At 37.7% G+C, this 14,547-nt stretch overlaps 1 protein-coding gene across 1 annotated transcript in view; it reads right to left on the reverse strand.

The window, feature by feature from the left end:
* Window positions 1–6,471: 6,471 nt before the first annotated feature.
* The window catches only part of mettl25 (methyltransferase like 25), a 20,211-nt gene continuing 12,135 nt past the window's right edge, over window positions 6,472–14,547 (reverse strand). Inside the window, exons 9-12 of the mRNA XM_073838657.1 lie at window positions 10,668–10,761; window positions 9,228–9,302; window positions 9,072–9,143; window positions 6,472–6,709 (exon numbers count right to left, since the gene is read on the reverse strand). Coding sequence (XP_073694758.1) covers window positions 6,614–6,709; window positions 9,072–9,143; window positions 9,228–9,302; window positions 10,668–10,761 — 337 coding nt within the window. The 3' untranslated portion in view covers window positions 6,472–6,613. The remainder of the gene's footprint in view (window positions 6,710–9,071; window positions 9,144–9,227; window positions 9,303–10,667; window positions 10,762–14,547) is intronic.

The following is a 14,547-nucleotide window of genomic DNA, read 5'->3' on the forward strand; positions in this document are numbered from 1 at the left end:
CTGGAAAGTATCTCCTCCTCATTATAAGAACATTTCTCATTATTACGGGAAAGTATATCATTATTGCGAGAAAGTATCTCAGTATTACAAGATACTGTCATTATTACAGGAAAGTTCTTCATCATTATGAGATATTGTCATTATTACAAGAAAATGTATCATTATTATGAGATACTAAGTCATTATTATGAGAAAGTATCTCATTATTATTAAAACGTTTCTCATTATTGCGAGAAAGTTTCTCATTATTACAAGATATTGTCATTATTACAAAAAGTGTTTCACCATTATGAGATATTGTCATTATTACAAATGTCTTATTATTGTGAGATACTAAGTGATTATTATGGGAAAGTATCTCATTATTATCTCATTAAAGTATCATTATTTGTGAGAACGTTTCTTATTATTATAAGATACTGTCATTATTACAAGAAAGTTTCTCATTATTACGATAAAGTATCTCATTATTATGAGAACATTTTTCATTATTTCGAGATACTAAGTCATTACGAGAAAATATCTCATTATAAGAAAGTTTCTCACTATTACGAGAAAGTATCTCATTATTACAAGGAGGTTTTTCATTATTATGAGATACTAAGTCATTAAGAGAATATGAATACATTTTAATGCCAAATTTTTAACTTTTTTATTGACCTTTGTATGAAAACCAAGTCTGAGGAGTGCTGTAAGATGTGTCGTTTTCTTTTTCAGAGTTCCTGTTATATAAATAATTTCACTTTTTTTTCTTTCATTTAGGATTCATCACAGCTGATAAATATCAAAAAAGGAAACGGGCATGATGGGCAGTGCCACAGCCTGAAACACCCTTGCTCCAAAATAGCACCTGCCTGATTTAGACCAGCACAAAAACACACCATATTGAACCGTATTAAAATAATAAATAGCACTAAACATGTTTTATGCTGATTAAAAGAACATTTCCGATGGAAACTGCCTGAAATCTTGACTTGCCAGTCTTATTTCTTATTTTAAGTTTTTGTTCTTCGTCCATCTTTTTTGATTGCAAAAAAACAATGATCTGATATAGAAAGAATTTTACAAACATGTATGGATTTAAGGGATGGGTTAAAGAAATAGTTCACCGAAAAATGAAAATTCGCTGAAAATTTAGTCACCCAGAAGCATTGTTTGAAGTAATGGGTTGACTAGAGTCAAGTGGATTAATGGTGGATTATTGTGATGTTTTTATCAGCTGTTTGAATCCTAATTTTGACGGCACCCATTCACTGCATTTCTCCATAGAATGCTGAACAGCTGCATTAATTCAACTGATAAAACAATTGTATTTTTAGTTCTGACATAAAAACTCAAAATGTTCATATATTAGAAATTTGCAGTGTTGACTGATTGTGTTCTAGTTTTCATGCAGTCCAACTCAAAAAAGGCAGTCAGGATATTATAAGACTATGTTTTCTGGGCAAAACATTTTAATCTAAAACACTGCCATCCAGTCTGTGATAGAAAACACTTAAAAAACATATCACTGATTTTTACAATCAAATTTGGATTGAGGCCTATGATGCATAGAGCATACACTGAGAGAACGAAATAACAGAAGTTGAAGACATTTATTCATGTACGTCCTTCGGCCAGACATGAATTTGTTTCCTCAAATCCTGTTAACACTTCAGACTGTGGAGCAAAAAAGAAGCTGATTATTTTCAGATGGAGCTCATCATGCGTCACTGTAGATGAGATTGGCATATGCTTGCGTGTGAGGGAGAAATAGAGACGAGATTGAAAGAGGGAGAAATAATAACAGAATATTTTCCATCTGTGCATCCTGTTTAGTCCCTTTGAATCACTGATGAAAAGATAAATCGCACCTCTCTTCCCTTCCAATTCCCTTCGCTCTCACTCTCCTCTCTCCTTCTTCTTCTTTTCCCAAACAGTTCCCTATTAAATTGCCGATGCCTGATAAGGAGTATTGTGCGGTTCCTCCCTGCTTCCTTCACTGACCGGAAGCTTCTCTGGCTCGCGTTGGCTTTTCTCATCGTTTCCCTCTTCATCTGGTTCCTCCCTGCTTCCTCCGCTGACCGGAAGCTTAAATGGCTCCCCATTGACTTTTCCCATCGTTTGCCTTTTCATCTCCTTCTCACACAAGCCCAGCCAGGGCCTGGATGTCCACACAGCTAAAACAGCAAAGAAAATTTTCATCCTGGGAGTAAAAATCAAGTCAATGTATAATCTTGTACTCTAAAGTTGAATTTAAGAGGTGTTCACATTCACAAAAGTATAATCACAATGTTCGCTAAATTGGTTGCAGGTGTATTCTAGGGTAAACAACATATTTTAAATGTGAATAAAAATTAATATAAATAAAAAACGCACAATATGCTTAGTAATATAAATACATTTTAATGTCAAATTTTAAACTTTTTTTATTCGCCTTTGTACAAAAAAGTCTGAGAACTGTAAGACGCGTTGTTTTCTTTTTCAGAGTTCCTGTTGTATAAATAATTTTTTTGTTTCATTTAGGAAAGATTTTTTCATCACCGCTGATAAATATCAAAAAGAAAATGGTCATGATGGGCAGTGCCACAGTCTACAACGCCCTTGCTCCAAAATAGCACCTGCTTGATTTAGACCAGCACAAAAACACACTATATTTAATCGTATTAAAATAATAAATTGCAGCAAACTTGAACATTTCAGATGGAAACTGACTAATGTCTTGAGTTGGCATTGCTATTCCAATGTTGTTTTGTTCTTCACCCTCTCACTTTGATTGCAAAAATGGTATTTTACATGTTTTTCAGTCCTGCATTTGAACTTTAATGCTTTTAATCAAACAATAAATCAACAATGATCTGATATAGGTAGAATAATACTACAAAAACATTTGGATTTTCCATAACATAATTCCACAAATAAAGCGGGGCGATTAAAGGAATAGCTCATTCAAAAGGCCATCCTGCATGTTTGTAAGAAAGCCGGTAGCAACACTGTAAAAAACAATTTGTTGCATCAACTTAAAATAATTAGTTACCTTGCTGCCTTATAATTTTAAGTTTTCTCATGAGATTGGGTTATTTTAGCTTTAAAAAAAAATGAGCTCTCGCTTTTTCATGTTTCACTCATCTGCGTTTCACTTTTTTAATGCAAAAATGCATGCACCGCTCTGAAAAGTCATACAGAATGCATCAATCTTGCATCTTTTAAGGCATCTTGAACAAGACATAACATTCTAAAAACCTTTTTAAAAATGCATAGAGACCTTGCGTTTTTTCTCATTCCACACCAGTCTAGCACGTTTACACAGACAAAACACATTAAATGCAGTGCAGATGAATGCAAAAACATGTTTCATCTGAACTGGACCTAAGAGGTCAACAAATGTTAGCATTTTCTTGCCATCTCACAGCTTTGGTAAATGTGTTATTTATATTCTGAAGTCATTAAGTTGCTGAAACACACCACGGTTGTTGACCACAAAACTTCAGGGGACAACAGCTGTTTTGTGAAGTGAAAAATGATCATCCTCAGAAGCAAACAAATCAGTTGACTGTTTCTGCTTTGGGAGAAGAAAACAAATTCTTATGTTTTTTTGACGATGTACTAAAAAGGAAACTTGTTTTGTTCAAAGCGGAGCTGGACATTCTTTGACGATAGAGAAACATTTCCTCAACCGTCTTTGCATGCAAAGAAAAAAATGCTACATTTCAGGAAATAAGGAACTGAGTGAGCTGGTTTCCCATCGCTCTGCTATTTCTGTCACAGGCAAGAGATGTTTTGGAGTGCATCATATCATTATCCTGAAGCTTTTCCTTTCTCTGATTTAGAAACAGAACAGGATATGGCACAATACATCCGCTGCAAGATGAATTCATGAGGGAAACATATGTGACTGGTCAACGCACTCATTTTGGCGAAGCATTAGACTGGCACCAACAAATTCAGTGAGGTTCAAGCTGCAGTGTCAATGTGTAGCCATGCTTATCTCCACACAGACAAACTAATGGCGTCTATTTTTTCCAGAAATAATGGCAGAGCTGGCTTTGTTTTGCTCAAGTGGTACCATGATAAATGGATGTAGTGTTGTTAGAAAAGGAAAAATCATTAGAAGCAAGAATGCTGTATACTTGAGCTTAGCAATGTGGCCTACTTTCACTGAAATAACAAACTTTCCTCAAAATGTTCCACTATGTTTGCATTCAACAAATAATGACTTATAATAACCATGATGAAAATATTAGAGTAATTTGTTAATGTTTCAACAAGTGCAACAGAACTTTAGCAACCACATGTGCTACTTCAAACTGTATAATTATCACATATGAAACCATATTGCTGAAAAATGATGACAGGCCAATGATTGTGATTATCCACAATCTCCAGAGGTCTTCACATTCTCTCATTGAGCTCTATAAAGCAAACATAAATAGTACTACCAAATATACAGTTGTGGCCAAAAGTTTTGAGAATGACACAAATATTAGTTTTCACAAAGTTTGCTGCTAAACTGCTTTTAGATCTTTGTTTCAGTTGTTTCTGTGATGTACTGAAATATAATTACAAGCACTTCATACGTTTCAAAGGCTTTTATCAACAATTACATGACATTTATGCAAAGAGTCAGTATTTGCAGTGTTGGCCCTTCTTTTTCAGGACCTCTGCAATTCGACTGGGCATGCTCTCAATCAACTTCTGGGCCAAATCCTGACTGATAGCAACCCATTCTTTCATAATCACTTCTTGGAGTTTGTCAGAATTAGTGGGTTTTTGTTTGTCCACCCGCCTCTTGAGGATTGACCTCAAGTTCTCAATGGGATTAAGATCTGGGGAGTTTCCAGGCCATGGACCCAAAATTTCAACGTTTTGATCCCCGAGCCACTTAGTTATCACTTTTGCCTTATGACACGGTGCTCCATCGTGCTGGAAAATGCATTGTTCTTCACCAAACTGTTGTTGGATTGTTGGAAGAAGTTGCTGTTGGAGGGTGTTTTGGTACCATTCTTTATTCATGGCTGTGTTTTTGGGGAAAAATTGTGAGTGAGCCCACTCCCTTGGATGAGAAGCAACCCCACACATGAATGGTCTCAGGATGCTTTACTGTTGGCATGACACAGGACCGATGGTAGCGCTCACCTTTTCTTCTCCGGACAAGCCTTTTTCCAGATGCCCCAAACAATCGGAAAGAGGCTTCATCTGCGAATATGACTTTGCCCCAGTCCTCAGCAGTCCATTCGCCATACTTTTTGCAGAAGATCAATCTGTCCCTGATGTTTTTTTGGAGAGAAGAGGCTTCTTTGCTGCCCTCTTGACACCAGGCCATCTTCCAAAAGTCTTCACCTCACTGTGGGTGCAGATGCGTTCACACCTGCCTGCTGCCATTCCTGAGCAAGCTCTGCACTGGTGGCACTCCGATCCCGCAGCTCAATCCTCTTTAGGAGACGATCCTGGCGCTTGCTGGACTTTCTTGGTCGCCCTGAAGCCTTCTTAACAAGAATTGAACCTCTTTCCTTGAAGTTCTTGATGATCCTATAAATTGTTGATTAGGTGCAATCTTAGTAGCCACAATATCCTTGCCTGTGAAGTCATTTTTATGCAACGCAATGATGGCTGCACGCGTTTCTTTGCAGGTCACCATGGTTAACAAAGGAAGAACAATGATTTCAAGCATCACCCTCCTTTTAACATGTCAAGTCTGCCATTCTAACCCAAACAGCCTGACATAATGATCTCCAGCCTTGTGCTCGTCAACATTCTCACCTGAGTTTACAAGACGATTACTGAAATGATCTCAGCAGGTCCTTTAATGACAGCAATGAAATGCAGTGGAAAGTTTTTTTCGGGATTAAGTTCATTTTCATGGCAAAGAAGGACTATGCAATTCATCTGATCATTCTTCATAACATTCTGGAGTATATGCAAATTGCTATTATAAAAATTTAAGCAACAACTTTTCCAATATTTATGTAATTCTCAAAGCTTTTGGCCACGACTGTAGTAGTACGAGCAAGTAAAACAAATGCTCAAGAAAACAAAGTCTAAAAGACTTTTCTTTGTGCCTTAAGTGCTGTGTGAGTTCTTAAAGGGATTTTCATACACTGAAGAATCAATCGTGTTAAGATGAAAACTACCTCGAGGTGTTTCATTTATGAATATTAACTAAAACAGCTAAGACAGGTGAATAATGGTCTTTGGGGTATGGCTAAAAATAATGAAGAGCTCAATGTCTGATTAATATTAATGGTGTGTTAAATACGTGGAAGCACAAGGCGTCTCAAGTGTGACTGATGTCCTTGTGTGGCTTAGTAAGGCTAAGGCTGATTTATAAACCAGTCAGACTAATGAACACTAAAAGCAACGTTCTGCATCACATTGATCACTATATCTTTCCACTTTAAGCTGCAGACCGAACCGTTATGCATCATAACAGAAACGATCCGGAGACAACACAGCCAGGTTTTTAGAGCAGCTGGAATGAAAAACAGCTTTTAATTTTCTTTGAACAACCCTATTTTGACATTTTTGTAAAATATAATTATAAAAAAAGCATTTTTATTGTTGGTTTAAAAAGAATAAATTAAATTACATTTAAAAAAAAAAATACACTAAATAGCAGGGCTACCAGCTTTGGTCTTCAAACTGTAGATTCCTTTATACCAACAACTGCATAACATCTAGGGGACTGGACGGGGTCAAAGAGTTGAACCAATGCAGAATGAGACACATTGTCCTGTAAGAAAAAAAAGAGAGACATTTTAAATGTAGAATCAAATGTGCAAGTCTGAAATCCACATCCAATGCTTTACATTTAAATTTTTAGATAGTGACTTCCACTTTTGTTTGAGAATCAGGCTACACTGAACTTTCTATGATTCACTAAAAAGATTAGACTCATGAGAATCAATTGTTTGGGAATTGGACTACACTGTTCGTGCTGTGTTTTTGATTCAATAAAAAGAATCAAGTCATAGGAGTCATTTGTCTGGAATTGGTAGACTAGTTTTGTTTAATATTTCTGATTCACTAACAAGAACTGGTTCAAGAGTCATTTGTCAGAAATTGGTACACTGGTCATGCTTCATATTTTTAACTCAATTAGAAAAACTGGTTCAAAAGAATCATTTGTTCTGGAATCAAGCTACGATGGTCACGCTAAATGTTTCTGAATCACTCTGAATTGGTACACAGGTCATGCTTCATATTTCCGATTCACTAACAAGAACTGGTTCAAAAGAATCATACGTTCAGGAATCAGACTACACTGGTTGTGCTGTATGTTTTTTTGATTCACTAAAAAGAACCAAATCCTAAGAGTCATTTGTCAGGAATTGGTACACTGGTCATGCTTCATATTTCTGATTCACTAACAAGAACTGGTTCAGAAGAATCATTTGTTCAGGATTTAGACTACACTGGTCGTGCTGTAGGTTTCTGACTGACTAAAAAGAACCAACTCCTAAGAGTCATTTGTCAAGAATTGGTACACTGGTCATGCTTCACATTTCTGATTCTCTTATAAGAACTGGTTCAAAAGAATCATTTGTTCGGGAATCAGTCTACACTGGTGGCGCTGTAGGTTTTTGACTTACTAAAAAGAACCAACTCCTAAGAGCTATTTATCAGGAACTGGTACACTGGTCATGCTTCATATTTCTGATTCACCAACAAGAACTGGTTCAAAAGAATCATATGTTCGGTAATCAGACTACACTGATCATGCTTCATGTTTTTGTCTCAGTTAAAAAAAAAAACTCATAAGAGTTTGTGCAGAATTGGTACACTAGTCTTGTTTAATATTTCTGAATCATTAATAAGAACTGATTCAAAAGAATCGCTTGTTTGGGAATGGGAATCAGACTACATTGGTTGCGCTGTATGTTTTTGGTCTAAAAAGAACCAACTCATAAGAGCCATTTATCAGGAATTGGTAAACTGGCCATGCTTCATATTTCTGATTCACTAACAAGAACTGATTAAAAAGAACCATTTGTTTGGGAACCACAATACACTGTTCACATTCTTTGTTTCTGATTCCCTGAGTCATTCATTCAGGAATCAAACTACCTGGTCACACCGTATGATTTTGGTTCCCTAAAAACATGTGGATCAAAGCATCACTTAGTTCAGAAATAATATTATACTGGTTCTCAACCATGGTTGTATGTACACACACACACACACACACACACACACACACACACACACACACACACACACACACACACACACACACACACACACACACACACACACACACACACACACACACACACACACACACACACACACACACACACACACACACACACAGGATATATTATTTTGGATGAACCATAATTTAAATTAAGTTCCCAGCATATCTCTAAGTAAAAAGTGTATTGGACCTGATCAAAATAATCAGCTTAACTGAGCACAGCTTGTTTCAACCTAAAATCCATATTATAGCTTTCCATAATCACTGACCAAAGCACATTAATATACTTGGCAGCACACCCAGAGTACCGTGTTATGAAATGGTTTATACATAACAAAACCCTCCACAGGCCAAATTGTAAAGCGGACTCTGATTTCAATGTGGTTAGCGGAGTTCACAGAGTCGTCAGTGAGAAACCTTATCATGTTGCCAAGCCCTTTAATGTCTGACATACACAAATCACAGCCCTCTGTAGACAAAAAAAAGCACAGATCTGACATTGGGGAGGTTTTACTTGCTTCACACTACATGACTGATAAGTGAACCCTGTAAGATCATGTGGAAATTGATCCCACAGAAACGTACTGTCACTGTTTTGTGAGTACAAACAAAATGATTTTGTCATGCCCTAAATTTTCAGTCTAACGTTCTTCACAGATGGCTGAGTCTGACACTCTTGACTGTCGTCGCAAGGAGGTTTGAGGTTTTATGTTCAAAGCCTGGTGGGCAAGAAGGAAATGGACTTGTAACCCAAAACCTCTGAACTCCTGTAAGTTGGAAACCTTTAAAAAACAAGTTTTGGATCTGCTATATGTGGCTAAAGTTGGTATATATGCTGTGAGAAATGGAGAAGTACTGTTACTTGTTACTGCTATCTGTCCTACAATTGGTTTGTTACCTGCTCTTTCAAGTAGCAAAGTCGGTCGAGGAGGATGAGACCCTCTATACACGGAGCCAAACTTACTTTCAACTGTGGAAGATGAAACCAGCATGAGACAGATATAGAGTTAAGTGATGAAAATAAAGGACATGCACGTTTCTCTGTCATACTCACCATGTTAAAGGCCACCATTTCATTCATTCTGGGACTGTAGTGTTCATGATAGCTCTGAATGTCACCGTCAGATAGCTGAAGAAAACAAGAGATATGAAAGGAAAAAAAAACGTTTTATAATTTACAATTATTTTAAAGAAATTAAGGAATAAGATGATGTCCTACTTACAAACAAGGATCTAAATCTAAAATGTATATATTATTTTTATTAAAAAAATATATTTATATAACCTACACTTTAGATTAAATTTAGTTTACTATTCAAATATTACAAATACAAATATTACAAATATGTTTTACATGAATATCAATTATATATTTCCCTGAAAAAAAAATATAATTTTTTTAACAGAATTATAACAATTATCACTATTGTTGTATTGATATTTTTCAAAATAAAAATAAAATAAATAATAAAATAAATTTTAGATTTCAAAACCATGATTTTATATTAAATGAATATTATATATATGAATGAATAAAAATATATTACAAATTATATATAATAAATAAAATAAATTCTATATATATATATATGCGTGTGTGTGTGTGTGTGTGTGTGTGTGTGTGTGTGTGTGTGTGTGTAAAGCAAAAAATCATTGAAATATTACAAATATTTTGTCACATAATTCAATACATTTCGTACTGTTATGATTTATAAATATATTACAAAACAAAAAATATTTTAGATTTATATATATGTGTGTGTGTGTGTGTTTTATTAATAGAATATTACAAAATAAAGTGAATAAAAATATATTACAAATAAATATTATATATATATACTGTATATATATATATAGATAGAGAGAGAGAGATGTATGTGTGTGTAAAGCAAAATAAAATTTTAAATAAAGTAATTGAAATGTTACAAATATTTTACTACATGATTGTCACCTAATTCAATAAAACATTTTGTAGTTGTTTTGTTAATATATTCCAAAATAAAAATAAAATATTTTACATTTTTTAAATCTAAAATATATAAAAATCTATATTACAAAATAAATTTCAAATATATATTACAAAAAAAAAAATGTGTGTGTGTGTAAAGCAAAAAAAGCTAAATAAAATAAATTTTTAAATAAAAAAGTAATTGAAATATTACAAATATTTTATTACATAAATGTCACCTAATTCAATAAAACATTGTGTACTGCTATGTTTTATTTTTATAATATTACAAAATAAAATATTTTAGATTTCTCAAAAACAGTATATTTTACTGTTTCAGAGAATGCTGCAGATTTACTCAAAAAAAAAAAAAGTGAGTCTTCTAGGCCTGGTGAAGCCTTTTTAATGATATCCGTTCCCATATTTCGCTACATGTCAAACATATTTTAGTCTGTTTATCTCATTACCTTCATTGTGGTGTAATTCAGAGGCATGTGGGCAGACTGAGAAAACATTAAATGTAATGTGAGAGGTTTTGGTTATTACTTTGGTGTCATCCAGATCCAGCTTTCTAAGTGCTCGTCTGACATAATCCACAAACGACGAGGCCTTGGAGTACACGTTCCCAACACGTTTCTCACTGCCAACAGAAAATAAAATACCCATCAAATAATTCAAACACTAACACAACTGCCTAACAGATTTTTCATGTAGTTTAAACACTACATGTACAGACAGTAAGTCACATGTGGAGGGTGAACTTTGCACTCCTTGTTGACTTGCACATTACCGTAACCAGATGGTTTGGCTTTGACTCACAGAAGCTTATTAAACCTGAAAACAGGGCTTTAGGGTTTGAGTCACAAGCATCAGTCAGCACTGAATCAGATCTGCTCTCTGCAGCCACGATCAAGTATCTCAATAAACATTTCTCATCCTTCGCAAAAAAACAAAGGAAGGACCAGAGGGAATCTGGAGCCTCTTTATTCTCTCTTCTAGTTTACTAAAGCTCTCCGGCGACTAAAACAAAGACAGGAGGTTGTTTTCTGTTTAATGAGCAAATGATGTGTTGAGAGTGCTGTCGATGAGATATCTGATCCTGGTCTTTTGGAGAGGAACGGCGTCAGTGTGGGAGCTCAATATTTGTCGTCGCTTGTGTTTCCGACTGAGAGTCGCTCACCAGGTGTCACAGTTCTGTCTGTTTATGTCATTGGTTTCACCCATTGTCTCCCCCTGCCATTCTGTTGTCATTTGGTTTAGCCCTCGTCACCATCATCTGTTACACCTGTCCTTGTAATTATTAGTCATCTGTGTCACCTGTGTTTGATAATTAGTTTGCCTTTATAAGTCTGTCTTTGAGTTTAGTCTTTTGTCGGTCTTTAACGTAGTGTATGTGTGTGAAACTGCTCCTGCCTGTTCCTGCCTTGTTCCTCATTGGAGAATTCTATTAAATATATTGTTAATTGTTCACCTCGTCTATCGTCTCGTCTCGTCCTGCACACACCCCTTAACAGAAAGACCGACCTCAACAGTTTACCCGGCACGTTTTCCCTGCGTTTATTTTTTCTCGTTTTTACTCAGTGTTTATTTTTTTTATCGGTGTATCATGGACCCTACTGTTCTCCTGATCCTCCTGAGGCAGGGGGAACGCTCTCTTGAGGACCATACACGTGAGTTCCTCTCCCTGGCAGAACATTCCCACTTCCCGGATAGCAGCCTATGCATCTATTACCACCTGGGACTGAATTCCACCACCAAGGCGCTGCTATCCGGGGAGGGTCCTCAAGAGAGCCTGCCGGACTACATCGAGTGGGTGCTGGCGTCCAGTGGATCTCCCTGGACTGTCGGCTTCGTCGAGGAGGACGTCAGCCCCACTCACGACCCAGAACCCAGCCAAACATCACCCCGACATGCGGAGTTACAGCCCGAGCCCACCGCAGATGGAGTGCCAGAGCCGAGAGTGACAGAGCCTGACCCATCTGACCAGGTGCGAGAGCCGGCATCAACATCCGTGACGGTGGATTGTCACGTGGAGCGAGAGAGGGCGATAGAGAGCCCTGCCCACTGCACCACCGCTGAGGGTGAGCTGGGATCTAATTCTGGGGATTTAATAGACTTCTTCTCGGATCTTGCCCAAGATAACTCATGTGAGTTAATAGACTTTTTCTCTGAGCCACTGACCTGTATAGACTTCCCTCCCACCCGCCCTCGTCTGTCTGAATCTGCCTGGTCCCCGCTGGTTCCGCCCAGCCGTCCTGAGTTCCCGCTGGTTCCGCCCAGCCGTCCTGAGTTCCCGCTGGTTCCGCCCAGCAGTCCTGAGTTCCCGCTGGTTCCGCCCAGCCGCCCCAAGTCTCCCAGGTCAGCAGTCAGTCCCCCAGCTCACCCTCAGCCCACCACCTGTGCAGTGGGCTCGCCGCGGGACTGCCAGCTTCCATCGGCGTCTCGGCTGGAGGATTCCTCAGCTCCGCCTCCAGCCTCCGAGTCCTGGACTCCGCCTCGGCCCTTCGACCCCGCGGTTCCACCACGGCTCTCGACGCCCTCCTCTTCATCGTCGCCCGTCGATCCACCAGCTCCACCGGGCTCCATCGTCTTTCCGGCTCCGCCCTGGTCAGTCGTCACCCCATCGGCTCCTCAGGACTCTGCTCCTCCGGCTGTGCCTCGTCGCGCCGTCCCACCGGCTCCTTGGGACTCCTCCTTCCTGCGGGCACAACCTCCATCCTCTGTCGCTCCGGCTCCGCCGCGGATCTCCGGGACTCCGCCTCCGCCTCGGGCGCCAGAGCCTGCTCCACCTTGGCCCTCCGGATCCTCGGCGTCACCCCGGATCATCGGCTCTCCATCTTCGCCTCGGGCTCCTATTCCATCTGCTCCGCCTCTGTCGGTCGGCCCCATGGAGTCGGCACGCCTTCATCCACCATGGTTCCTCCCTCCGTCGGCTCCACAGTGGGCCGTCATCATGGCTGCGGTCTGGGTCGGTTCCTCCTGCCTTATGCCCCACCCATGTCCTCCCTGGCTCCTCCCTCCGTCGTCGCCCCTCTGGACTGTCTGGTTTTTCACATGGACTTTTGTTCTGGTCCTCCTCCGGGGGTTGCGTCCTCCGCCGGAACCCCCTCCTTCATTGACTCTGGTATCCTCGTTTTTCCGCCCCTCTCGTTTTTTTCTTTTTTCCACGGCGCGAGGACGCGCCTTTCCGGAGGGGGGCGTAATGTCACAGTTCTGTCTGTTTATGTCATTGGTTTCACCCATTGTCTCCCCCTGCCATTCTGTTGTCATTTGGTTTAGCCCTCGTCACCATCATCTGTTACACCTGTCCTTGTAATTATTAGTCATCTGTGTCACCTGTGTTTGATAATTAGTTTGCCTTTATAAGTCTGTCTTTGAGTTTAGTCTTTTGTCGGTCTTTAACGTAGTGTATGTGTGTGAAACTGCTCCTGCCTGTTCCTGCCTTGTTCCTCATTGGAGAATTCTATTAAATATATTGTTAATTGTTCACCTCGTCTATCGTCTCGTCTCGTCCTGCACACACCCCTTAACACCAGGGGGTCGGGGGTGTGCGTTTCCGTTTTTACAGACCGTTTTTCAAAGCCAGGACGTTTTTTTGGTTTTGTATTAAACTATAATTAATGCCAAACCTTTGGTATTTGGTTGTTTTTTAAAACCATGAAGATCTGTGGCAAGAATTAGTAGTTTTTTGCAGAAATTGACATGTATCTAACAGCTATAAAACAGCCTGAGCTACTCAACTATAATATTAATGTATTTATTGTATGTATGTAATGAAACAAAATCTATAATGCACTTTATATGATGGTCCATATGATGGACAAAACAAGAGATATAGACTTAATGAATTATATATATATATATATATATATATATATATGTATGTATGTATATGTGTGTGTGTGTGTGTGTGTGTGTGTGTGTGTGTGTGTGTGTTTAATGTATATATACACCCACACACACACAAATATTACTAAATATAAAATATTACATAAAAAATACACACCATACACTAATTTTATATTAACTATATATTATATTATATTTAAAATATTACAGTTAAAAAACTATATACTAATACATTTTTATATACTAATTTGTTTTATTCATATTGATTAGAAATATACAGAAATATATAATAAATACATACAATAAATGTATTTATATTTATATGTATTTATGTATTTATTTAACCTAAGCTGTAGAATAATAAAATGTATTATTCTACAGCTTAGAGTAAATACTATATATATATATATATATATATATATATATATATATATATATATATATATTCACACACATACACACATATTACTAAATATAAAATATGAAAAAAACATACTATATGCTAATGTAAATCATTTATATTGACTAAAGACACACATTAATAAACACATAAGTAATAAATATTACCCAAAAACTA

The sequence above is a fragment of the Garra rufa genome, chromosome 4 (assembly GCF_049309525.1).
Source record: "Garra rufa chromosome 4, GarRuf1.0, whole genome shotgun sequence".
Classification (NCBI taxonomy): Eukaryota; Metazoa; Chordata; class Actinopteri; order Cypriniformes; family Cyprinidae; genus Garra; species Garra rufa.